At 43.5% G+C, this 25,141-nt stretch overlaps 1 protein-coding gene across 3 annotated transcripts; it reads left to right on the forward strand.

Annotated features, from left to right (window-relative positions):
- Positions 1 to 17: 17 nt before the first annotated feature.
- Ecd (ecdysoneless cell cycle regulator) lies at positions 18 to 23,488 on the forward strand. Of its 3 annotated transcripts, none has more exons than XM_028879692.2 (14): positions 18 to 312; positions 1,503 to 1,708; positions 3,730 to 3,847; positions 5,594 to 5,681; positions 5,791 to 5,969; positions 7,221 to 7,413; positions 7,880 to 8,008; positions 9,549 to 9,677; positions 11,672 to 11,757; positions 14,787 to 14,893; positions 14,975 to 15,161; positions 17,757 to 17,824; positions 20,925 to 21,130; positions 22,851 to 23,488. In XM_028879692.2, exons 2-14 carry the CDS (start codon positions 1,504 to 1,506, stop codon positions 23,076 to 23,078), a joined length of 1,923 nt encoding a protein of 640 aa, XP_028735525.1. In that variant the 5' UTR covers positions 18 to 312; position 1,503; the 3' UTR covers positions 23,079 to 23,488. The 3 variants fall into 3 exon arrangements, with proteins under 3 accessions (XP_028735525.1, XP_037064522.1, XP_037064521.1); XM_037208626.1 differs by lacking the exon at positions 18 to 312 and adding an exon at positions 825 to 1,388; XM_037208627.1 differs by lacking the exons at positions 18 to 312; positions 5,594 to 5,681; positions 5,791 to 5,969 and adding an exon at positions 824 to 1,388.
- The last annotated feature ends 1,653 nt before the right edge of the window (positions 23,489 to 25,141 follow it).

The following is a 25,141-nucleotide window of genomic DNA, read 5'->3' on the forward strand; positions in this document are numbered from 1 at the left end:
GGCGCATTAGTGGCCACACCCGAGGTTCCGTAGCCTCACGGCTTCCAGGTTTTCAGGAGCGGCTCAGGGCCCAAGCCGAGAGGACCTAGCGTGGGCTGGGCTTGAGCGGTTGATGGTGTCTTCAGACCAAGTGTCCCGGTGCAAGAGGCGGCCAAGGAAAGGTGCCAGAGCAGAGGCCCACGAGAGAAGGCCCGCAACCGTGAAAGGAATTGCTTCACCTTTGTCAGGTGGAAGATGGGAGTCTAGTTTGATGAAAGAGCACTAGACCGCGCCAGGCCGGGGCTCCTCGGTCGCTTCTTTCTGTGGTCTCAGGTTTGTCATTTGTATTGTGATTCTTTAACCCGAATGACCCCAAGTTCAATTCTGACTCTGTAAATGCTGCATAAGGAGTCCTGCTTGGGTGTAGAGGGAGGGTGGGTAGAATTTTTACTCAACCCTCCGGGTCGAAAGGCAGCATGCCTCTCTCTACCGTGGTGAGCGGGTAGTTGCATAGAAGATACAGGTTCCTTATTGGGCCTTTGCAAAACCAAGTAAGCTTAAGAATCAAATCGCTGCCTTAGGTGGGCATCCGGAACCATGGCAAATTATTGTGGGACCAAATGGTAACACACAAATGTTTGTAGTTTTTAATCTTCTGTAGACTTAAATTCTGTAAAGCAAGGGACGTTGCTTTTTTTTTTTTTTTTTTAAATTTTTGTTTTTGTTTTTGCTTTTCCATACAGGGTTTCTCTGTATAGTCCTGGCTGTCCTAGAACTTGCTCTATAGACCAGGCTGGCCTCGAACTCACAGAGATCCACCTGCCTGGGATTAAAGGTGTGCACCACCACCGCCCGGCGAAACGGTAGCTTTTTAACGCATTTGATAACACAGTTTTAAAGTAACGAGGTGTTTTACAGATGGAGTGTAACACTTCCATTCCACAATTAATGAGAAAACTTAAGAAAGACAGTAAAGTGCCCAAAATATGCAATAGAAGCACAGTTGGAAGTTTTGAGAAAAAATAGTGGATGGTAATGTAATATTTTCAGACTGTGCTACACACACTGCTGCTAATTGAAGGGCAACACATTTAATTTGTGGGACACGGCCTTGCTTTGTTTCCTAGGCTAGCCTTGAACTCCTGGACCCAAGTGACCCTCTTGCCTCAGGCTCTCAGCTGAGACCGTAGGCACACCTGTTGCACTTAGATATTTTAAATTTTTATTCTTACACACTTGTTTAGTAATTGGGAAGTGCATTGTTAGATCTCCGTTCACTCTATAATATCAAGGTTCCCATGTAACATAATTTAAGTATAAGGAACATGGTTGTAAGTATCAATGTCAGTCAGAGAATAAGAAGTCAAGTGGTGTCTGATGAAGGCCAAGACCGTGATGATGGTAAGTAGGTGCGTATCAAAGTTTTGAGAGATAATGCGGTCCCCTAGAAGAGTTTTGGGGGTGTTATTATTTCTCCTTCTATGAGGCTTATGTCACTGAAACTTTGAATGTCATTTTCAAAGAATGGAGGGCACCATGAAGCTGGCAATGGTAGAAGACGCTGTGGAGTACTGCCTGTTTCTGATACCAGATAAAGCAAGAGACACAGGGGAAACCGAAGAGATTCTTCAGAAGTACATTGAAAGAATAATGACCCAGTTTGCACCTATCCTGGTCCCTTATATCTGGCAGAATCAGCCTTTCAATCTCACATATAAACCTGCAAAAGGTAGAGTAATCCTTTCATTTAGTGTCGAATAACAGAAATTTGCACCCACAACTTACAAAATCAGTGATGTTTGTTCATACCCATGTAGCCCCTAAATTGAAATATATACCACATGGGTCAGAATGTGGGGATGTGGCTGTTGTTCTGAACTTTAGTTAGGATGCTGTAATGTAAGTGCCTGCGTTTCACAGGTCCAGGCTTACCCTGTTTCTTCAGTCATGGTTCCCTTTTACTGGTCAGTGCTTATCTTGATGATGTCTTTAGTGGGTTGCTTTGTTTCATGTAGTTGTTTGCTGAGAATCAAAGAGTGACTTTATCTGGCTGATAGATTATGAAATGGGTTTTGTCACTGTCAGTTGCCATCCAGAAGTGTCCTGAATGTCCTTTACTGCTTACATGTGTTGACTTCAGTCAACTCTAGCAAAATACAGTAGTCTGTTCCGCCATGTCTTCTAACTTTATGAAAATGATTAATAGGTAGCTGGCCCAGGCTGTGTTTACACAGTGACTTGTGTAGGGTCTATTTAGGGTCAGGAGCCCGGTATCTTTTGTTCCTGCCATTCTGGCTCATAGTTTAGTGCTAATCTCTTATATTTGGCTAGCAACTGCTAAGTTTCTCCTTTGCTTTTAATTTTACTGAGCTTTTTCCAGCACTGGGCATTGAACATGGATGGGGCCAGTTGCTGAACAACTGGTCTACCACTGAGCCATTTCTCTGACCCTAATTTTGTTGAACTCTTATTTTCTAGAGTACATGCGATGTTTATTGACAAGGAGACTAGCAAATTGGTTTGCTACATCTAAAACCAACCCTTTAGCCAGGTATCATAGCACCCGTGTTCTTAATACTCTGAAGGCTGAGGCAGAAGAATCACCAGTCTGAGGCCAGCCTGGGCCACAGAGGAAGACTCAGTTTTACAGCAAAAGCAACCTATTAACTTTTAGAAAACCATGTTTACCCTGTGTTTTCTTACTTATCCAGTGGCATTGCCGACTAGTTACCGAAGCTAGTGAGTACTTTAAATTATCCTCTTCACTTTGCTATGTTCAGGCAGGCAGGAAGGCCTAGCGTGAGCACTGCCAAAATACCCTTTTCACATCTGTTTGATCTCAGTGTGGCTACTCTTTTATTCTTTCATCCAGGAAGCTACAGTTCCTAACTTACCTCTCTAGTTCCAGTCTCTTGGGCTCCTCACGCTGTTGGCAGTACCTTTGTAGAACACAGATTGGACGGTGTGACCTCCTGGCTTCATCTCCTTCATTCTTTTCTTGCTATAGGGGAAGGTTTCAGTTGATGTCTGATGTGTAACGTAAATAAAAATCATACTCTAAGCATAGGAATAATATAAATGATAAAAAGTAATGAAATAAAGATCCTAGTGCTCTAATCTAACTGGAGAGATAAGCGTGGTTTGTACTGAGCAGAGGAGTTGAGCACTGAGCAGGCCTCTCACCTCACCTGGTCTCTGGCTGGGATTGCTCTGGTAGACCCTGGGTACCGTTTGTTTGACCTTCATTCTGCTAATGCGGTACATTGCGTTGATTGATTTCTTAAATTTTTATCTATGCTATGTGCATGGGTATTTGCCTGCACGTATGTCTGTGCACCATGTGCATGCAGTGCCCTCGGAGGTCAGAGGAGGACATCAGATCCTTGGAACTGGAGCTCCAGAGGATTGTGAGCCACCATGTGGGTGCTAGAAATTGAACCTGGGTCCTCTGGAAGAGCAGCCAGTGCTCTTAACCACTGAGCCATCTCTCCACCCCATATTGATTGATTTTTGTATGTTGAACCATCTTTGTAGTCATAAACCCACTGGATTGTGGTATTGTTTGGTTGTCTGTTCCTTGTTTTAGGCCCAAGCTCCTAAGAAATACACATGTCTTATTCAGAATTGTAGCCCCAGCTCCTAGAGTAATTCGTGGAACTTAGCCAGTGGCTAGTGATTGAAGACTTTCGTGTATTTTTCCCTGCACTGTCCGGCTTGCCTGGTTCACGATCACTTCTCTCTTGTTTATAGGAGGTGTTCCTGCTCATATGTATGGCATGACGAAGTTTGGAGATAACATTGAGGATGAATGGTTTATTGTTTATGTAATAAAGCAGATTACAAAGGCATTTCCAGAGTTAGTAGCAAGGTATTGTCATTATTTTAATTATTTTAAAGGAATTCTCATTTTAAAGCATAAGTGATTACATGTGTCCATTTAGTAATTTTTTTTCTGAGGTTTGGTAGAAAACACACACACACACACACACACACACACACACTTTAAAGACAGTCTCATTGTATAGTCCTGGATGGTCTGGAACTTGATATGTAAACCAGACTAGCCTTGAACTACAGAGATCCACCTGCCTTTGCCCACTCAGTGCTGGGATTAAAGGTGTGCACCACCAACTCAGAACTTTTTTTTCCTTAACTCACATTAAAAGTTTATAATAGCTGGGCGGTGGTGGCGCACGCCTTTAATCCCAGCACTCGGGAGGCAGAGCCAGGTGGATCTCTGTGAGTCCAAGGCCAGCCTGGGCTACAGAGTGAGTTCCAGGAAAGGCGCAAAGCTACACAGAGAAACCCTGTCTTGAAAAACCCAAAAAAAAAAAAAAGAAAAAAAAATTATAACTTCTGGGAAACTACCAGCACAGCACCATTTTTATGCTGTTTCAAATTTTGTTTCCCACAGATATCTGTTCTCTTATGATTAGAAATCTGTAAAATACATATCACCAAGGACTGTGTGTCAGCAGATATTCCACACTGTCAGGCCAAGTATGTGGCAGATCACTGGGAATAACTGCACGTGAAACTCAGGCTAAGAATAGTGTACCCAGGGCTGGAGAGATGGCTCAGAAGTTAAGAGCACTAGCTGCTCTTCCAGAGGTCCTGAGTTCAATTCTCAGCAACCACATGGTGGCTCACAACCATCTAGAATGAGATCTGGTGCCCTCTTCTGGCATGCAGACGCACATACAGGCAGAACATTGTATACATAATAAATAATAAATCTTAAAAAAAAAAAAAAAGAAGTGTAACCAAAGATTTTTTTTAATTCAAATTCTTATACTCCAATAACTCAGAACAGAGTTAATCCACAGAAAATATTAAAAATGAAAATCTGGGCGTGGTTAAAGTGAACCATGTGATGATGTTACTCAAAAATTAAAAATGGATGAGACAAAAAATATCTTTACAGATCTAAATTACACTGTATACAAAAGCCTTCCAATTTCACCTACAAGTGGTTATCCCTCCCCCGCTTCTTTTGGAACCTTATAGTACCTATGTATTTCCATATTTTTGTCCAATATAATACTTTGATTTTCTCTTTTTAATCTCTTTCTACATTTCCTTACAATGTTATAGTTTCCTATAGGCTATTACTATATTTTTAAAGATCTTTTGTGTGTGTGTATTTGTGTGTGTGTTTCTGTGGGTTTGTGTACTTGAGTGCAGGTGTTGGTGGGAGCCAGATCATTGGATGCCCTGGAGCTGGATTTACAGGCATTTGTGAGTTGACTAATATCGGTGCTGGGAACCAAGCCTCGGTCTTCTGCAAGAGCAAGACATGGATGTAGCATGAATTCTAATTGGTCTTAATAAAAACCCGGAGTCAGATATCAGGGTGAAAGCTGAAAGATGAGAGAAGTAAAGGAGCCAGCTAGACACCAAAACTACACAGAGAAACCCTGTCTCACAAAACCAAACCAAACCCAAACAAAAAAACAAACTGCTGAGCCACTTCCCAGCTCTGCTCTACTGGTTTTACCCTTTTTTGACAATCTGTACATAGTACATACTCAAGTATTTTCTGAGAAGGGAAAACGTGTTTGATCAAAGCTGTTTTGTGCTCTGTGGATGTGAAAAGGGTCTTTTCTTTGGTTAGGATTGAAGACAATGATGGTGAGTTCTTGTTAATAGAAGCGGCCGACTTTCTTCCTAAGTGGTTGGACCCTGATAATAGTGCCAATAGGGTAAGTACACCGGGCTGGAGAATACAGGGATGAAATCAGGCCACATCATTTTCTGTGTCCCTAGAGCTTCCCAGAGCCCATAAAGAGACTAAGATGTGCCATTTTGCAGGTTTTTTTTCATCATGGGAAGCTGTGTATTATTCCCATGCCAAGGAAATCTGAAAGAATACCCTGGCTCCCCACTACACCCCCAACAATCCAACAGGCTTTGAGTATCGTCTCAGCACACTCAGAAGCTGTTTTAGCTTCAGAATCTGTACAAGCTGCTGTGGACAGGCGCATCAGAGGGTAAGAAAGAGAGTAACACTGATACTATTAGCTGAGCAACATTTGGTTCAGGGCAGCACAGTGTTTTCTTTGCATATAGAATGTCTTCCACCTAGATTAATACTCATCTGCATTTTATCGTTGTTGCTGTTCATGCATTTGACAGTTAAATTTATGGGATTTAAATTCAGAAATCAGATCAATTGGTTGATTGACTGAGATAAGGTCTCACTATGTTGTCCAGGCTGGCTTTGGACCCCAAGCCAACCTCTTCTTTCAGCCTCCTGAGTAGCTGTGATTCCAGGTGTTCCTGACTTAAGTGTAGTTTTTATTCCTATTCAAAAGCATCTTTTCAGCCAGGCAGTGCTGGCACACACCTTTAATACCATCATTCAGGAGACAGAGCGCAGGTGGATCCCTGTGAGTTTGAGGCCAGCCTTGTTTACAGACCGAGTTCCAGGACAGCCAGGGCTTCATAGAGAAACCCTGTCTCGAACTCCACCCCCAGAATATCTTTCCTTATTTACCTTAAGTGTCATAGCAAAATACTATCTATAAAAACTGGAGGCCAGGGCTAGAGAGATGTTTTCATGGTTAAATACACCAGCTGTTCTTCCTGAAGACCTAAGTTCAATTCCCAGCACCCATATGGCTACGTATAACAGTCTGTAACTCCAGTCTCAGGGAATTCAACACCCTCTTCTGGCCTCAGTGGGCACTAGGCATACATGTGGCACACAGACATACATCTAGGCAAAAACATTCATATACATAAAATAATAAATTAAATAAAATAAAAATTGAGATTTTTTTAAAGATGAAAATCTGAAGAAGGCAATACAATACATTTGACCTTTTGTTGTTTTGTGGTTCTGGAGCTTCTGTATGTCCTTTGACCTGTGTGGAACCCTGTAGCTTCTGTATGTCCTTTGACCTGTGTGGAACCCTGTAGCTTCTGTATGTCCTTTGACCTGTGTGGAACCCTGGAGCTTCTGTATGTCCTTTGACCTGTGTGAAACCCTTTAGGCTTCATTTTGAAGAGAAGACAAGTTCCAATAGCACTTTAGTTCAATGTATTGTCTTAATGATGTTAAAATTCTTTTTAAGCTGAGCATGCTAGCTCACGCCTTTAATCCTAGCACTGGGGAGGCAGAGGCAGGAGGATCTCTGTGAGTTCCAGGCCAGCCAGGAATACTTAGTGAGACCCTGAAAAAAAAAAAAAAACCCTCCGTATTTGCATACAAAATAAAAGCATTCTGCTGCCTGTCACAGGTACCCAGGAAAAATCGAGGCTTCCCTTCACCGAGCGCACTGCTTCCTTCCGGCTGCACTTGTGGCCGTGCTCAAACAGCGACCCAGACTGGTGTCTGCAGCCGTCCAGGCCTTCTACCTGCGGGACCCCATTGACCTAAGAGCCTGTCGAGTTTTCAAGACATTTTTGCCTGAAACACGAATAATGGCATCTGTGAGATAGCTTTCTTGGTCATTTAGTTTTTCTTATAATTTTAATAGTTCTTAGAAAACAAATGCACATTTCTGTCTGTGTGGGGAGGAGTGTTGACTCCTCATTTTGTGTCTTAGTATGTCCTACCTGCTTTTGACCATATTTTCCCTACTGTAATAACTTCCTTCTTAACAATAAAACATCTCATCTCTTAAGAATTATTCTCTTCCACCCCCTCCTAAACTACCTTAGTGTAATTAGTGACAATTCCAGTAGTGACAGCTGAAAAGTGGGTGTATGTGAATGTTTATCTCAGTAGCTGTTTCTGAAAACACACAGGAAGTGAGCAGGCGGGGCCTTCTCTGCAGCTCACCCGTGGGTAATAAACGTGAAGTGCAGGAGTGGACTGACTGTTAGATCAACTATGAAATGATATCAAAATTCAGTTTCCGGAGAAGACTCACATATTTTGTATCCCAATGCCCAGGTCACTTTTACTAAATGTCTGTACGCACAGCTGGTACAACAGAAGTTTGTGCCAGACCGGCGGAGTGGATATGGGCTGCCACCTCCATCACATCCCCAGTACCGCGCCCATGAACTGGGCATGAAGTTGGTAATGTTGAAGGAGAAAACTACCTAACTTACTTTCCCTCCCTCCCTCCCTCCCTCCCTCCCTCCCTCCTCCCTTCCTCTCCTCCTTCCTTCTTCCCTTCCTTTCTTTCTAACACAAAAGCTTTAAGGACTGGAGAGATGGCTCAGTGGCTAAAAGTACTTAGTGCCCTTGCAGAGGACCCGAGTTTGATCGCCAGCATCTGTATCTGGTGGCTCCAGAACCCGTGGGTTCCCAGGCTTCAGGCCTCTGTGAGAACCTGCATTCACATGTACATACCCATCTACACACATCCACACCCACATATAAATAAATAAATAAAGTGTTTTTAAAAGACTACACAAAGAAAGGCACTCTTGAGCATTAGTGATAGAGATATAAATGGATTCAATCCCTATGGACAATAATTTCCCACTCTTCATCAACATTAAATTGCACCAACCGTTTTGCTTGTCATTTTCACTGAGATAATGAATGACACAGCATAGGAATTTGAGAAGTAAGTCCTGCTTATGTGAGAATGTAGTAAAATTCATCAATTCAAATCAGAGCATCAAGTGAATTATTCAGTAAATAGTCTTCTAACAGCTGTGAAGTCGTCTGAGAATTAAAGTCAATTCCTTTACACTTAGTAAAATAAATTCCACTTGAATTAAATAATTAAATGTAAAAATTGAAACCATAAAATTAGAAAATCATCTAACTAGGAAAGGCCTTATAAAGCATGGCTTGCAACCATAAGCAATAAAAGACTGGTAATTTGATTATGTAAACATTTCTAGCCAAGTGCAGTGTACATCTGTGTACATCTACATGTGTCCCATTTAGAATCCAGGAGCCAGAATGCAGCCTGGATGGCAGACAGCAAAACTGTCTCAAAGGACAACACAACAGTGAGTGGAAGAAGAGAAATTCTTCAAGAAAAATGCCACGAACTGAAAAGATATCAGATAATCCTGGAGAAGGATTAGGTGTTCCTATAGAAAAGAATACTAACTGATTAATTTTAAATGTCCAGAAGTTGAACAGATAGTTCACAGAGAAGGAAGTACAAATGAATTTCAATTTAAAAATGAAAAAAACTTTGACCTCTGTTCTTAAAAATTAATAAAAAGCCACAAAATAGTTTTTCACTACTAGATTGGCAAGTATAAAGAAGTATGAGAACATATACTGAATTGTTAAGAATTTATAAGAAGATATAAAGGGAAAAGCTATTCTAATATATTGATAGAAATAAAAATTGAGGTGGGTGGGGTGGTGCACACCTTGATTCCAGTACTTGGGAGGCAGAGGCAAGTGGGTCTTTCAGTTTGAGGCCAGCCTGTCTGCATACTTAGTTCCAGGACAGCCAGGGCTACATAGTGAGACCCTGTCTGGAAAAAAAAAACCCACAAAAACAAAAAAGTGTTCTAAGTGTTCACATGCCATGTGTCCCGTCATCTACTTCTTGATTGGGGCTAAATGGGAAGAAATTAATTTAAGATGATAGAAAAAGAAAATACAAGAACAGCGTAACAAAAATTCTGTCTGTGTTGTCTAGGCTCATGGATTTGAGATTTTGTGCTCCAGATGTAGTCCACATCTCTCTGACTCCAGGAAACCCCCTGTGACTGCCTCACCCCTCTGGGCCGGCTTCCTTGAAAGTCTGAAGAGGAACGATTACTTTAAGGTGAGACGTGTGTGTGTGTGTGTGTGTGTGTGTGTGTGTGTGTGTGTGTATTGTGCATGTGTGTGTTATTCGTGTTTTCGCATGTGGAGGCCAGAGGTGGGTGGAGGGAGTCTTCCTCTCACTGAATGTGGAGCTTACCAGTAGACTATACTGGTTGGCCAGGAAGCTTCCAGGCCAGCCTCGTCACAGAGAAATAAAGCAAGGTAGTAGATGTGAATATACGAGCATGGTAACCAAGATAATTGAAGGTGAAGGCTCCTGTACATCACTGCTAGCATCGTCATTGATGGACCCTTGCCTGAAAGTAATTTAAGAGTGTAATAGAGATATGATCAAAATGCATTAAATATACATACAAAAGAGTCAAAACGAAAACCATTATTACATATACTTAACATTATATATAATGAGATTGCTAATGAAACACTCACTAAAATCAACAGAATTTGAGGCCAGGTGTGGTGGTACACACATGTAATCCCAGCTCACCAGACACTCAGACAGGAAATTCTAAGTTCAAGGGCTGTTTGGCTGTGTAGCATTTTAAGGCCAGTTGAATCACAAGACCTAGTTTCAAAATAATAATAAAATGAGGCTGGGCATGTAGCCCAGTGGTGGAGCACTCACACTGGATAAGTGATGTTCTAGTGGTGGAGCACTCACTGGATAAGTGCTGCTCTAATGGTGGAGCACTCACACTGGATAAGTGATGTTCTAATGGTGGAGCACTCACTGGATAAGTGCTGTTCTAGTGGTGGAGCACTCACTGGATAAGTGCTGTTCTAGTGGTGGAGCACTCACACTGGATAAGTGCTGTTCTAATGGTGGAGCACTCACACTGGATAAGTGCTGTTCTAATGGTGGAGCACTCACACTGGATAAGTGCTGTTCTAATGGTGGAGCACTCACTGGATAAGTGCTGTTCTAGTGGTGGAGCACTCACTGGATAAGTGATGTTCTAGTGGTGGAGCACTCACACTGGATAAGTGCTGTTCTAGTGGTGGAGCACTCACTGGATAAGTGCTGTTCTAGTGGTGGAGCACTCACACTGGATAAGTGCTGTTCTAATGGTGGAGCACTCACTGGATAAGTGCTGTTCTAATGGTGGAGCACTCACACTGGATAAGTGCTGTTCTAATGGTGGAGCACTCACTGGATAAGTGCTGTTCTAATGGTGGAGCACTCACTGGATAAGTGATGTTCTAATGGTGGAGCACTCACACTGGATAAGTGCTGTTCTAATGGTGGAGCACTCACACTGGATAAGTGCTGTTCTAATGGTGGAGCACTCACACTGGATAAGTGCTGTTCTAATGGTGGAGCACTCACTGGATAAGTGCTGTTCTAATGGTGGAGCACTCACTGGATAAGTGATGTTCTAGTGGTGGAGCACTCACACTGGATAAGTGCTATTCTAATGGTGGAGCACTCACACTGGATAAGTGCTGTTCTAATGGTGGAGCACTCACTGGATAAGTGCTGTTCTAATGGTGGAGCACTCACTGGATAAGTGATGTTCTAGTGGTGGAGCACTCACACTGGATAAGTGATGTTCTAGTGGTGGAGCACTCACTGGATAAGTGCTGTTCTAATGGAGCACTCACACTGGATAAGTGCTGTTCTAATGGTGGAGCACTCACACTGGATAAGTGATGTTCTAGTGGTGGAGCACTCACTGGATAAGTGCTGTTCTAATGGAGCACTCACACTGGATAAGTGCTGTTCTAATGGTGGAGCACTCACACTGGATAAGTGATGTTCTAGTGGTGGAGCACTCACACTGGATAAGTGCTGTTCTAATGGAGCACTCACACTGGATAAGTGCTGTTCTAATGGTGGAGCACTCACTGGATAAGTGCTGTCTAATGGTGGAGCACTCACTGGATAAGTGCTGTTCTAATGGTGGAGCACTCACACTGGATAAGTGCTGTTCTAATGGTGGAGCACTCACACTGGATAAGTGCTGTACTAATGACTGGTATTGTGTTTTCAAGGGACTGATGGAAGGCTCTGCTCAGTACCAGGAAAGACTAGAAATGGCGAAGAACTACTTCCAGCTCTCCATCCACCGGCCAGAAAGGTGAGTTAGAACTAGGACCCACCATGGGGAAGGCAGGCTGCTGGTTGGATAGTTCTTTTTAATCTATTTTATAAAAGTATCATGGCTGTATGTATGTGTAATGTGTGTATGGATACAGACACGAGCATTCCACGGGGGATTAAACTCAATTCTTCAGGCTACCATGGGCATCTCACCTTCTTGATTTTTGTTGTTGCTATGAAAATAACATAAATATTTTAGTATAAGTAGAGAATGATGTGAAAAGGAAAATATTTATACCAAAGTTGACCATTATTATTTTGATTTATTGGTTTCTAGATATTTTTATTGTTTGTATCTATATTATAGATATTTTTATTCCTGTATAATTTTACTTATTAATTTTTCTATGAGTACAATTCCTTTTTTAAAATTTGTGATTTGTATGTATATGAGTGTTTTGCTTGTGTGTCTGTACCACATACATGCTTGCTACCTAAGGAAGCCAGAAGATGGTGTTAGAGCCCCTGGAGCTGGGTTGAGAACAGTTACTGCCATGTGGGTGCTGGGAATTAAAGTCCTCTGGACGAACAACCAGTGCTCTTAACTTCTGAGCCACCTCTCCAGTCCCCTATAGTTCTTTATAACACAATATTTAAGGAAGTAGATGTACCATAAGGCACACAACTGTTTTTGCTACTGAGGAAAATATACAAGCTGCTTAAACCTCTAATATTTTAAGAGAGTGTGGTGGTTCATGGGTGTAATCCTAGCACTCAGGAAACTGAAGCAGGAGGATCACTATGAGTTTGAGGCCAACCTGGCCCATAGAGAGACCTTGACTCAAGAAACAAAATAACCAGCATTTGAAAGTTTCAGGAGAGACTCCCATTTCTCACACTGGTCATTTTTCAGCAGTTTCGTGTTGATTTGGTTTGCTTTGGTCTTTTGATATTTGAATCAGAATCTCACTATGTAGCCCAGCTGATCTTATATTTTTTTTCCTCTTGCCTCCTCCTCCCAGGTTCTGAAATTAAGAACATGAACCACCATGAGTGTCCTTTTAAACTATTATAAACCAAACTCCTGTCTCCCTTCTGACCTGTTCTTGATTCCAAAGCTTAGACATCTTCTTCTGAATGCTTTGCAAGAGTTAAGAGCTCTTAACCACTGAGCTATTTCTCCAGTCCTTAGTGCTCTTAAGATTTTTATTTATTTATTATGTATACAGTGTTTGGTCTGCATGTATGACTGCAGGCCAGAAGAGGGCGCCAGATCTCATTACAGGTGGTTGTGAGCCACCATGTGGTTGCTGGGAACTAAACTCAGGACCTCTGAAAGAGCTGTCAGTTCTCTTAACCACTGAGCCATCTCTCCAGCCTTATCCTTGGAGCTTTTTAATAAGGGTTCATGACTTTCTGTCTTAGTTTTGAGACAGGGTCTTGTATAGCTCAGGCTAGCCTTGAACTTGCTGTGTAGCTGAGATCAAGCTTGAACTTCTGATCTCCTCCCTCTACCCCCCAAGCAGGCGCTACCCTGCTAGACAGTCTCGTGTCTTCTAGCAGCAGCAGCAGCAGCACATCCCCACTGCCCTTGGTCTAGGCTGCAGCTTCTGTCATTGTCATCTGTGTTCTGCTTCTTCCTGCCGTCCCCCCACACCCTTATCTCTTCAGCCGTGTCCACACCTACACTGGCTTCCTAACCTCTGGTGACTCTTTTCTTCCACATCAGCCATTAGAGCCAGGCAAATATACCTCGGATAATGCCAGTCTCCCATCTCTTCAAATTTATTGGAGATTATAATAATGAAAATGGCCGGGCAGTGGTGGCGCACGCGCCGGGCAGTGGTGGCGCACGCCTTTAATCCCAGCACTCGGGAGGCAGAGGCAGGCGGATCTCTGTGAGTTCGAGGCCAGCCTGGGCTACCAAGTGAGTTCCAGGAACGGCGCAAAGCTACATAGAGAAACCCTGTCTCGAAAAACCAAAAAAAAAAAAAAAAAAAATAATGAAAATGTGCAGGTACCTTAAATATCCATCCAAAATGGATAAATGAATTGCAGTGTATTTTCTTTCAGTGACAGAGGAAACTATGCATGTGTTTTATGTACAATGTAGTGGGGTTTTTTGTTTTGTTTTTGGTTTTTTGTTTTTTTTTTTTTTCTGAGACAGGGTTTCTCTGTGTAGCCCTGGCTGTCCTGGAACTCACTCTGTAGCCCAGGCTGGCCTCGAACTCACAGATCCGCCTACCTCTGCCTCCTGAGTGGTGGGATTAAAGGTATGCGCCACCACCGCCCGGCTCAGTGTGGTGTTTTAAAGTGTATATCCACTGTAGAATGGTTAAGTCTAAGTAAAATGTGTATTACCTCATATGTACTTGATGATGCACTTAAAAATACACTGAGTTGTGAGTGTTCTGGGTGCACGGGACCACGGCATGCTGTGGAAGTTTAACTTGCAGGAGTCAGTTTCCCCTTCCACCGTGCAGGGCCTGAGGGTCACACTCGGGTCATTGGGTTTGGTAGCAGGCGTCTTTACCCACTGAGCCATGGTTCAGGCCCTACCTTTTCTTTAAAAACAAAACAAAACAAAACAAACAAACAAAAACAACCTTGTTCATACCTTAGTAAAAGTAATAATTGCCTCTTCCATGTCTCTTTAGTATTTGCTGTTCTTAAATGACTGTATTTGCCATTTTAAAAAAGTTGTTTTTAGGGTTTTGTTTTGTTGGTTGATTCTCAGGGTCTTTTTAGTCCATGCTGGCCTCAAACCTTCTGTACAGCTGAGACTGGTTTTGAACTCCTGATCCTCTTGCCTCCACCTTTCAAGTGCTGGGATCACAGACACACACTGCCACACCCACCTGTGTTTTGCCATTTATTATGACCCTTTCTTGCCCAGTAGTGTCTGCACACCGTGGGGTAGGAATAACTTATTACCCGTGTGATTTTTCTAAGCCTCCAGCCGTGTATTGGATTTACTCCATCTAAATAGTTGAGATGGTGCGTCAGTGTAGATAGTAAGTGACGTCAGCACCACGAAGAAACGCTCATGTCTTTCGGTCTTGCTAGTTCACTCGCTATGAGCCCAGGGGAGGAGATCTTAACCATGCTGCAGACGCTGCCGTTTGATGTCGAGGAGCTGAAGAGAGAAGGAGCTCATCTTCCTCCTGAGGATGGTGAGTGGTGGGCCAGGAGCAGAGCAGGAAGGTAAGGAAGGAGGGCCTCTCCTAGGGCATGGCTCCCCTGCTCTCTTTCAGGTGACCAGTGGTTAGTCCTCTCACCAGACCAGCTGGAGCAGCTGCTGCAAGACGCCACGGGCAGGAAGGAATCACAGCCCATTCCCCAGAAGGAGGAGGAGCAGAACTACGACGTAGCACAGGTCTCAGAGAGCATGAAGGCCTTCATCTCCAAAGTCTCAACCCACAAGGGGGCAGAGCTGCCAAGGTAGCTATGCAGAAATGCCAGTTATACCCAGTTTCAAAGTCGTCATCAGCAGAAAGTCCCATTTCCTCTTTGGTTTTCTTCTGTTCAAGATGGAGTCCTATTGTGTTGCTCTGGTCTCGACTCCTGGGCTTAAGTTATCTCTCTGTCTCAGCCTTCTGAGCAGATGTTACTGTAGCCACATTGCCACACTGGTGTGTTTTGATGTTGCTTTTCTCTCTCCCTTCTTTTTTCTTGAATGTGTGTAAATGTTGTTTTTATTTTTGAGCAAGTTCCTGGTGCTGCTTGGTTTCCTCTTTTGGTGCTGCTGCATAGAGTACATCCTCTTTATCTGAGGTCAGATTTCAGGTAGCCTCTGTAGTTCCTGAAGTAAGCCAGAAAACGCAGTGGGTTTAAAAGCCTCCACCTAGAGCCATGGCACTGTCACTTTGTTAGTCTGTTGTTCTGAGACAGTGTTTCTCTACAGCCCTGGCTGTCCTAGAACTCACTATATAGACCAGGCTAGCCTTGAAATTGTAGCTGTCTGCCTGCCTCTCCCTCCAAGTACTGGTGTTAAAGGTGTGAGCTCCCATGCCTGGCTTCTGTAGACTCCCATTCAGAACCTGTAGACTCTATCGCATGTAGCTCTCAATGGGCTCAGGCTTCTGATCTCCTACCTCACAAGCAGACAGAATCTTGAAACTCAAGGAACTCGCCAGAGGCAGAAAGAATCACAGAACTGTGAAACTGCTTGTGGCAAGTCAATAGGAAAAAGTGGATAGAATTGTTACCTGTACAGCAAATATCTCTCTTCTTCTCTTTTTGCTGGTAATGGGATTGACCAGAGGCTGTGCACACCATTACCCCAGAGTTAATAGATTATTGACCAGAGGCTGTGCACACCATTGACCCAGAGTTATAGATCATTGACCAGAGGCTGTGCACACCATTGACCCAGAGTTATAGACCATTGACCAGAGGCTGTGCACACCATTGACCCAGAGTTATAGACCATTGACCAGAGGCTGTGCACACCATTGACCCAGAGCCTGTGCACACCATTGACCAGAGCCTGTGCACACCATTGACCAGAGCCTGTGCACACCATTGACCCAGAGCCTGTGCACACCATTGACCCAGAGCCTGTGCACACCATTGACCAGAGCCTGTGCACACCATTGACCCAGAGCCTGTGCACACCATTGACCCAGAGCCTGTGCACACCATTGACCCAGAGCCTGTGCACACCATTGACCAGAGCCTGTGCACACCATTGACCAGAGCCTGTGCACACCATTGACCCAGAGCCTGTGCACACCATTGACCCAGAGCCTGTGCACACCATTGACCCAGAGCCTGTGCACACCATTGACCCAGAGCCTGTGCACACCATTGACCCAGAGCCTGTGCACACCATTGACCCAGAGCCTGTGCACACCAACAAGTCACCTTGCTAAGCTCCTTCCTAGCCCGGTGAAACTTTGCCAGTGTTGCTATTCCTGAACTGTAAGAAAAGATACAAGTTTATGCACGTTATTTGTTGTTAAGAGGCAAAGAATAAGGGAAGGTATGATTTTTTTAAACTTTGACTTTTGTTGTTTTCCTGCCTTAAACTCGTATGAAGTCACGATCTTCCTGACTGCCCCTCTCAAGTGCTGGGGTTAAAGGTATAAGCTTGGGGTCCTATAAGAATATGCATTATGGAGCCGGGCGGTGGTGGCGCACGCCTTTAATCCCAGCACTCGGGAGGCAGAGCCAGGCGGATCTCTGGGAGTTTGAGGCCAGCCTGGGCTACCAAGTGAGTTCCAGGAAAAGGCGCAAAGCTACGCAGAGAAACCCTGTCTCGAAAAACAAACAAACAAACAAACAAACAAACAAAAATTGAATAAACACAAAAAAAACCTTAAAAAAAAAAAAGAATAAGGATTATGGGCTGGAGAGATGGCTCAAAGGTTAAGAGCACTGACTGTTCTTCCAGAGGTCCTGAGTTCAATTCCCAGCAACCACATGGTGGCTCACAAGCATCTGTAATGAGATCTGGTGCCCTCTTCTGGCCGGCAGTCATACATACTGTATACATAATAAATAAATAAATCTTTAGGAAAAAAAAAGAATAGGCATTATGTAAGTGAACTCAGATAAATCATTTCTTTTACTACGTGTCCTGTAGGGAGTAAAGAACAGATAGGTCACCAGATGCATATGTTTAGATGTCTGTTAACAAGGTGTAAATTTGCCGGGCGGTGGTGGCGCACGCCTTTAATCCCAGCACTTGGGAGGCAGAGGTAGGCGGATCTCTGTGAGTTTGAAGCCAGCCTGGTCTCCAAAGCGAGTTCCAGGAAAGGAGCAAAGCTAAACAGAGAAACCCTGTCTCGAAAAACCAAAAAAAAAAAAAAAAAACAAGGTGTAAATTTACTTTTCTGTCACCAGATTTTTGTGTTTTTATTGCCACCCAAATAAACACAAGGAATTATTATTTATTTATTTAAACTGTGATTTCCCTTGCTGTTCCTTTCTTGGATATTTCTGGTAGTTTCTCCAAGCACAGTACTTCTTAGAACGTGCCTCAAAGAACTGTGGTCAGGCTAAATTACATGCCTTTTCCCTTTCATCTTCCAGAGACCCTTCTGAAGCGCCGATCACTTTTGATGCAGATTCCTTTCTTAATTATTTTGATAAGATTCTAGGTGAGTTACAGCGTGGTGTTTACTCTCATTTGCAGCTGTGAAGGGTGCCACTGTTTTTAGTGCACTGGGACATGGGCTCATGTATGAGCAAAGTACTCCTTTCTTTTGATGGTTTCGAGGTGTTGGTAACCAAAAATTACTGCCTGGTTGAATTGCTTTACAGAGGCAGCCTAGTTAGTGCTTGACTTGCTAGCTGCTGACTGAGCGCACAGACCTTTTACATTTTGAAAGGATTTTAATGTGGCTTCCATGTTACGTTTTCTGTCTTTTTGTTCAGACTTACTATTTTAGAAATCGATAAGAAAATAAGAAACACCAGAGGCCTGGGGGTGGGGTGTGTGGCTCAGTTAGGAAGGTGCTTGCTGCACAGGAGCACGAGGACCTGAGTTCGGATCACACGCTCACATAAACAGCCAGGCACGGATGCATAGGCCTCTAATCCAGTACTGAAGGGACAGAAATCGATAGGCGGATCCCCAGAGCCTGCTCGGGAGCTCCAGGTTCAATGGAGAGGCTGTGTCAAAGTACAAGGTGAAGAGTGAGAGAAGAAGACCCCTAGCATGCAGTGTACACACATGCAGACACACTGGCACACACATGTGCACACACAAACACACACACAAAACAAAAACACAGGGTATGAACAGGTTATGCACTGAAGAGTAACCAGTAAATCTTTGAAAATAGTTAACTCTTCCTAGTAAGCAAGCAAATGAAAAACAAAAGCATGATTTTTTTTCTCACCTTAGAAAATATTAATCAGCTATTTTAAAGGGTTGGAGAAATGAGCACCATCAACTCTGGGGAGAAGTAAATCTAAGTTGTCTTTTCACAGGGCATTTTGAGAATCTAGGAAGCCCATTATTTTTGACTTAACAATTTCACTTCAAGGATTGTTTACTCTATGAAAGAGATAAATGCTCACAGATAGTCATTTCAGTGCTTTTTTGAGGCACCAAAATTCTAATGACCACCAAGGGAGATATGGGTAAATAAATCACTGTATTATGAATTTGCACAGCCATAACAAAGTATGAGGTCATCTGTGTACTTTGCAAGAAGGTAAATATTTGTATTTTACAAGACATAGTATGTAGAAAAGCAGACCATAGTTCACTGTGAGCACATCTAAGTTAAGAAAGAAAATCATAAGCTGGACGGTGGTTGTGCACGCCTTTAATCTCAGCACTCAGGAGGCAGAGGCAGGTGGATCTCTGTGAGTTCAAGGCCAGCCTGGGCTACAGAGCAAGTTCCAGGACAGCTAGGGCTATTGCACCGAGAAACCTTGTCTCAAAAAACAAAACCAAAAAACCAAAGAGAGAGAGAGAGAGAGAGAGAGAGAGAGAGAGAGAGAGAGAGAGAGAGAGAGAGAGAGAGAGAGAGAAAGAAAACCGAGGACCTGCTTTCTTGTTGATCTTTCAAGGGACTGGCATTTGGTTCTGGGCACCCATGTCAGGCAGCTCACAACCTCCTAAAACTCCAGCTCTAGGGGATCTGATGCCCTCTTCTGCCCCGTGTGGGTTCCTGCACACACATGGGCATATGTATGCACACACAAATGAAAATAAGTCTTTTACTGAAAGAAATCTCCATATTTGCATATGCCTGTGCACAGAGCTGTATCCATTACATCTGACATCTGGATACCATCCAGCTGTTAAAGAGGTCTCAGAGAAGGCAGTGAGCTAGGAAACAGTGTCTGTAGCTGAATGTTGACATCGATGTATATTTATGTCGTTTTCTAATTTTAAATTTTTAAAAACTTGTACCTGTAATTTAAAAAGATGTATATATGAGTATTTTTGCCTATGTGTATTTATGTGGCTCATGTATGTGCCTGGTTCCTGAGGAGGCCAGAAGAGGGTGTTGGATAGCCTGGAACTGGAGTTCCAGATGTTATGAGCTGCCCTGTGGGTGCTGAGAACCGAACCCAGGTCCTCAGCCAGGCAGCAGTGCTCTTAACCTCCGACCATGCTTTTGTTTTTCATTTGCTTGCTTACTAGGAAGAGTTAACTATTTTCAAAGATTTACTGGTTACTCTTCAGTGCATAACCTGTTCATACCCTGTGTTTTTGTTTTGTGTGTGTGTTTGTGTGTGTGCACACACACATGCATGTGTGTGTGCACATGTGTGTGCCAGTGTGTCTGCATGTGTGTACACTGCATGTTAGGGGTCTTCTTCTCTCACTCTTCACCTTGTACTTTTTTATCTGTTTTTTTTATGGTGCTGGAGATCAAACCCAGGGTTTCATACATGCTAGGCAAGTTCTCTACCACTGAGCTCAGTTTTTAAATTAAAAGATACTTATGCCGGGCGGTGGTGGTGCACGCCTTTAATCCCAGCACTCGGGAGGCAGAGGCAGGCGGATCTCTGTGAGTTCGAGGCCAGCCTGGGCTACCAAGTGAGCTCCAGGAAAGGCGCAAAGCTACACAGAGAAACCCTGTCTCGAAAAAACCAAAAAAAAAAAAAAAAAGATACTTATTATTACTATGTGTGTGTATGTCTGTGTGTGTGTGTGTGCATTGTGTGTGTGCGGGTGGCGTGTGTACAGCATGAGTGTAAAGGTCAGACAGGACAATTTTGTGGTGTAGTTTTCTTTTCCTTAGGGCATCTAACACAGATCATCAGGTTGTACAACAGGCACCCATCCTTGGGAACCATCTCAACTCATTCACTCACTCACTCACTCATTCATTCATTCATTCATTTTGTTTTTTTCGAGACAAGGTTGTTGTCTCGAAACAGTCTGTGTAACAGCCTGGCTATTCTGGATCCCGCTCTGTAGACCAGGCTGGCCTCCAAGTCACAGAGATCCACCTGCTTCTGCCTCCCAAGTGCTGTGATTAAAGGCATGTGCCACCATTGCCTGGCTTCATCTTTTTTTTAAAAAAAAATTTAATTAATCAAATTCACTTTACAAAGCTGAAGTTGAATCTCTTGGTTCAGCCTGTTTCTGGTCCTACAAGAGTCTCCCTGAATCATCGTTTTGGGAAAGGATTTTTACAAAGTAGCTGGGTTAACTCATTTGGTCCTTGTGGAACATTCCAGCCCTTTTGAGAGGTGTAACCCAGTATTTCCTTCGTGTCTCGGTCAATACAGGGGCAAAACCTCAAGAGTCAGACTCTGATGACATGGATGAAGACGACTTCGAATGTTCAGACAGTGATGATGACTTGGGCTTTGAAACTCAGGACTCTGAGTCTCTGAAAGGAGCTCTTGGCAGTCTCAAGTCCTACATGGCCCAGATGGACCAGGAGCTGGCGCACACCAGCATGGGCAAAAGCTTCAGTACCCGGAAGCAGGCAGTAAGTTTTTAACCTCTCCTTCTCCATGTGTAGGAGAGTGACAGTCGTATTTCATCCGAGTTTTCCTTTCTTTTCTTTTGATTTGTGAGGTTTGAAATGAATGAGTGCTAATTTTATTGCTGGCTGATTGATACTAAGAATTGACCCCAGGGCCTGGGGTACATCACTAAGCTATACCCCAACCCCAAGCACGCTAGTTTCCCCCTAACATTGGTATAATGAAAGGTTCTAGGGGCCAGGTACAATGACGTGTGCCTATAACCCACAGATACTGAAGAGGCCGAGAAGAGAAGCTCACTTAAGCCCAAGAGTTTGAGGCCCACGGGGACTGTAACAGAGGGGCAGCTGTTGAGAGCGGTAGTTCAGTGGTAGAGCAGGGGTCTGACCTGCACGAAGCCTTTGCTTGAGTTTTCACCACTAAAAGGAAAAGGCAGACTATAAACTTTATTTTCTGAATACAAAGTTCATGACTGCTTCTTCTCCTTCCCCTTCTGTGTCCCATTCCCTTCCTTTCCTTCACATCAGGGCGTTGCTCAGAGTATTTTTAAACTCCTATACTCAAGTGATCCCCCTGCCTCAGCCTCTGAGTAACTGAGACTGCAGGCATGGACTACCATGCCTGGTTATAATTATACACACACACACACACACACACACACACACACACACACACACACACACAGAGAGAGAGAGAGAGAGAGAGAGAGAGACAGACAGACAGACAGACAGACAGACAGACATTTTAGTCTTTGGAGATAGAGTTGAGTTTCTCTGTGTAGTTCTGACTGCCCTGGAACTCACTTTGTAAACCAGGCTGGCCTCGAACTCAGAGATCCACCTGCCTCTGCGTCCCGAGTGCTGGGATTAAAGGCATGTGCCCAGCTATAATTATATTCTTTTTTTTTTTTTGGGGGGGGGGGGGGCGGGTTTTCGAGACAGGGTTTCTCTGTGTAGCTTTGTGCCTTTCCTGGGACTCACTTGGTAGCCCAGGCTAGCCTCGAACTCACAGAGATCAGCCTGGCTATGCTTCCCGAGTGCTGGGATTAAAGGCGTGCACCACCACCGCCCGGCTTTATTTATTTATTTATTAATGTATACAGTGTTCTGCCTGCAAGCATGTATGACTGCAGGCCAGAAGAGGGCACCAGATCTCATTACAGATGGTTGTGAGCCATCATGTGGTTGCCGGGAATTGAACTCAGGACCTCTGGAAGAGCAGTCAGTGCTCTTAACCTCTGAGCCATCTCTCCAGCCCTAATGTGTAGATATTAATGCAGGCTCTGAGTGTAGTTCTTTAATGCTAGCGATCTCTTTGGGGTTATTTCAAAGCAGGATAGACGTGTTCAGTTTGTAGGAACTCTTGAGGTCGAAATGTGTCTTATTCTTTAGAACCAAGCTTCTTTTAAGACTGATCTCTAGTCCAGATTGTCCTCAAGCTTCCTGTGTAGCTGAGGATGACCTTGAACTTCTGATCCTCTGGCTTCCATCTCAAGTGCTGCTGGTATTACAGGCTTGTGCCACCACCACACCTGATAGAGCCAAGTGTTAACTTGTGTATCAAATCACATTATTAGAGCTCATTTTCACTTTATGTCACCAAGGATTAGAAAATACATTTTTAATTTGGAATGCTAAGTTATTGCATTTTACTGTAACCAATATCCAACTAAAGGGCTACTATCTCATGTTGTATCTTACCTCTCTCTTCCTCTCTTTCTAGAAGAAGGAAGCTCCTTCCCAGACTGCAAATGACAATTCAGATGAGGAAGACTCAGGTGCAGGAGATTGCGTTGTCGAAGCAGTGGATGTAGACCTGAACCTGGTTTCAAATATCCTGGAATCCTACAGCTCCCAAGCTGGGCTGGCAGGGCCTGCTTCCAACCTGTTGCACAGCATGGGTGTACGACTCCCTGACAATACTGATCACAACCCGCCAGGAAGCCAGTGAAGTTAGCCTGCACATCAGCTGAATCAACAATAAATCCTCACTGACTAAACAGTGGTCCAGTCGGCTCTTCGTAAGAGTGTCTTCCTTGCAGGTTTCAGAGTCCCAGTACCACCTCTCACAAGTCCTGTGATCTCATGAGCTTGTTTCGTTTGGTTTAAATTTTCCTAAGACCCATGCCTCCCTTGTAGTTTAGTAAAACACAATGCACCCCTGATGTAATTCTGAATATTTAGTTTCTCTTTTAGGTATGTTCCTCCTCAGTCAGAATTCTAAGTTGGCAAAATCCCTTTTCATTCACTTTTTAAGTGCTGAACTTTAAAGTGTTCATTCTGTGACATTTTGCACATGTGTTCCTAATTCAAGATAACTTATTTTTTTTTTAAGTAACAAATTAAAAGCATTAGCATACAGAGGACTGGGGCTCCATTCCCACATGGGGGCTCACAACCACCTGTAACTCCAGTTCCAAAATGTCTTGATGCCCTCGTCTGGCCTCCGTGGGCACTGCATGCACGTAGTGTGTGTGTGTGTGTGTGTGTGTGTGTGTGTGTGTGTGTGTACACAAAAAACACATAAACTATAAATAATTATAAATGATTAATTAAAAAGAAAATCATCAGGCTGGGTGGAGAGCCCTGTCAATAAAATGCTTGCCACACCTTTCTGTTCCCAGAATCCACCTGAAAAAGCCAGGCCTGCTGGCAAATGCTTGTAATTATAGCCCTGCGTTTATCCATAGTGTGCTGGCCAACTAGCCTCGTCTGATTACCAAGCTCCAGGCCAGTGAGACCTTTCCTCAAAAAGCCACGTAGATATTGACCTCTGCTTCCACACATGAACACACATCTGCCTGAATGCACAAATAGACATATACAGAAGTATCAGATAAATGTTTTTTAATTAGGAAGCATTTTAGCATATTAAATAATTTTAAATGTTAAGAATAAAAAAAAAAAAGAGTAAATACATCCTTATAGTTTGTTTTGAAATCCAGTCTCCACATTAGGGTCCTGTCCCAGCTTGGTTATGAGAAGAAGGTTTATGGAGAGATGGCTCAGAGGTTAAGAGCACTGGCTGCTCTTCCAGAGGTCCTGAGTTCAATTCCCAGCACCCACATGGTAGCTCACAACCACCTGTAATGAGATCTGGTGCCCTCTTCTGGCATGCAGGTGTACATGTGGACAGAACACTGTATGTAATAAATAATCTAAAGAAAAGAAAAAGGCTCTCCCACAATGCATTTGTGTATGTTAATTACATCCTCATTGATGACTAAATGCTGAGGGAAGGGAAAAGAGATAAAACTAGGGCACCAGTGGGATGCTTTTCTATTCCCGTTACCAAGGATGACTGACCTGGAGCCAGAATCCCTCTAGTGGCAAATACATTTATTAAAAGGTTTTGCCTGTTTTTGCTAATCTGCCTCATAGCCCCAGCTGTATGCCACTGTATCCTTAGCACTTCTATAATCTGTTGTTGTGTGTTTACATATGTGTGCGTGTGCATGCACACACACCCTAGGCCTGCCATTTTCAGTATCCCAGCCCTATCTTCCAGATAACCTTGGAGTTCTGTAGCAAGGCCCTCTACCCAACTTGTGCTGGGAAAATGAAGTTCAATGTTGCAGTTTCTCCTATTAGCTTCTCCAATCTTTTCCAAAACAAACAAACAAACAAACCAAAAAGACCCAGGTTCATTAAAAAGCAAAAGTTAAGCAGGAACCCTGAGCACTCCTACAAACTTACCGGCTTCGTGGCATGGGCAGCCAGTAACGCACACAGACCCTGAACTGTTTTCTGACTGAAGGGTGTGAAGAAATCTCAGGTTCCTTTGTCAAGTGCTTTCCACTGATTCATCTTGGGTGGAGGCAAGCTGCCAAATTAGGACCAGGCATATACTATCTTTCAAGAACTCAGAGGAAGGCACTTGGGTTTTCCCAAAAGTGACCTTTTGATGTCAAAAGGAAATTCAGAGCTTCAACTTTGTCATTTCTGGAATCTTTTGCCTAGTGCTGTGGGGCTCTAATGTGTTGTATGATATTTTGATTGCATTCTGGCAAAGTT

Source organism: Peromyscus leucopus, chromosome 9 (genome assembly GCF_004664715.2).
Source record: "Peromyscus leucopus breed LL Stock chromosome 9, UCI_PerLeu_2.1, whole genome shotgun sequence".
NCBI lineage: Eukaryota > Metazoa > Chordata > Mammalia > Rodentia > Cricetidae > Peromyscus > Peromyscus leucopus.

Excerpts from the sequence above, each read along its gene's own strand:
- Ecd (XM_037208626.1), top strand. The coding sequence starts at position 1,357 with ATGAAGGCCAAGACCGTGATGATGGTAAGTAG. Across the intron at positions 7,414-7,879 it reads AAACACGAATAATGGCATCT|GTCACTTTTACTAAATGTCT; the intron begins GTGAGATAGCTT and ends CCCAATGCCCAG. Across the intron at positions 14,894-14,974 it reads TCATCTTCCTCCTGAGGATG|GTGACCAGTGGTTAGTCCTC; the intron begins GTGAGTGGTGGG and ends GCTCTCTTTCAG.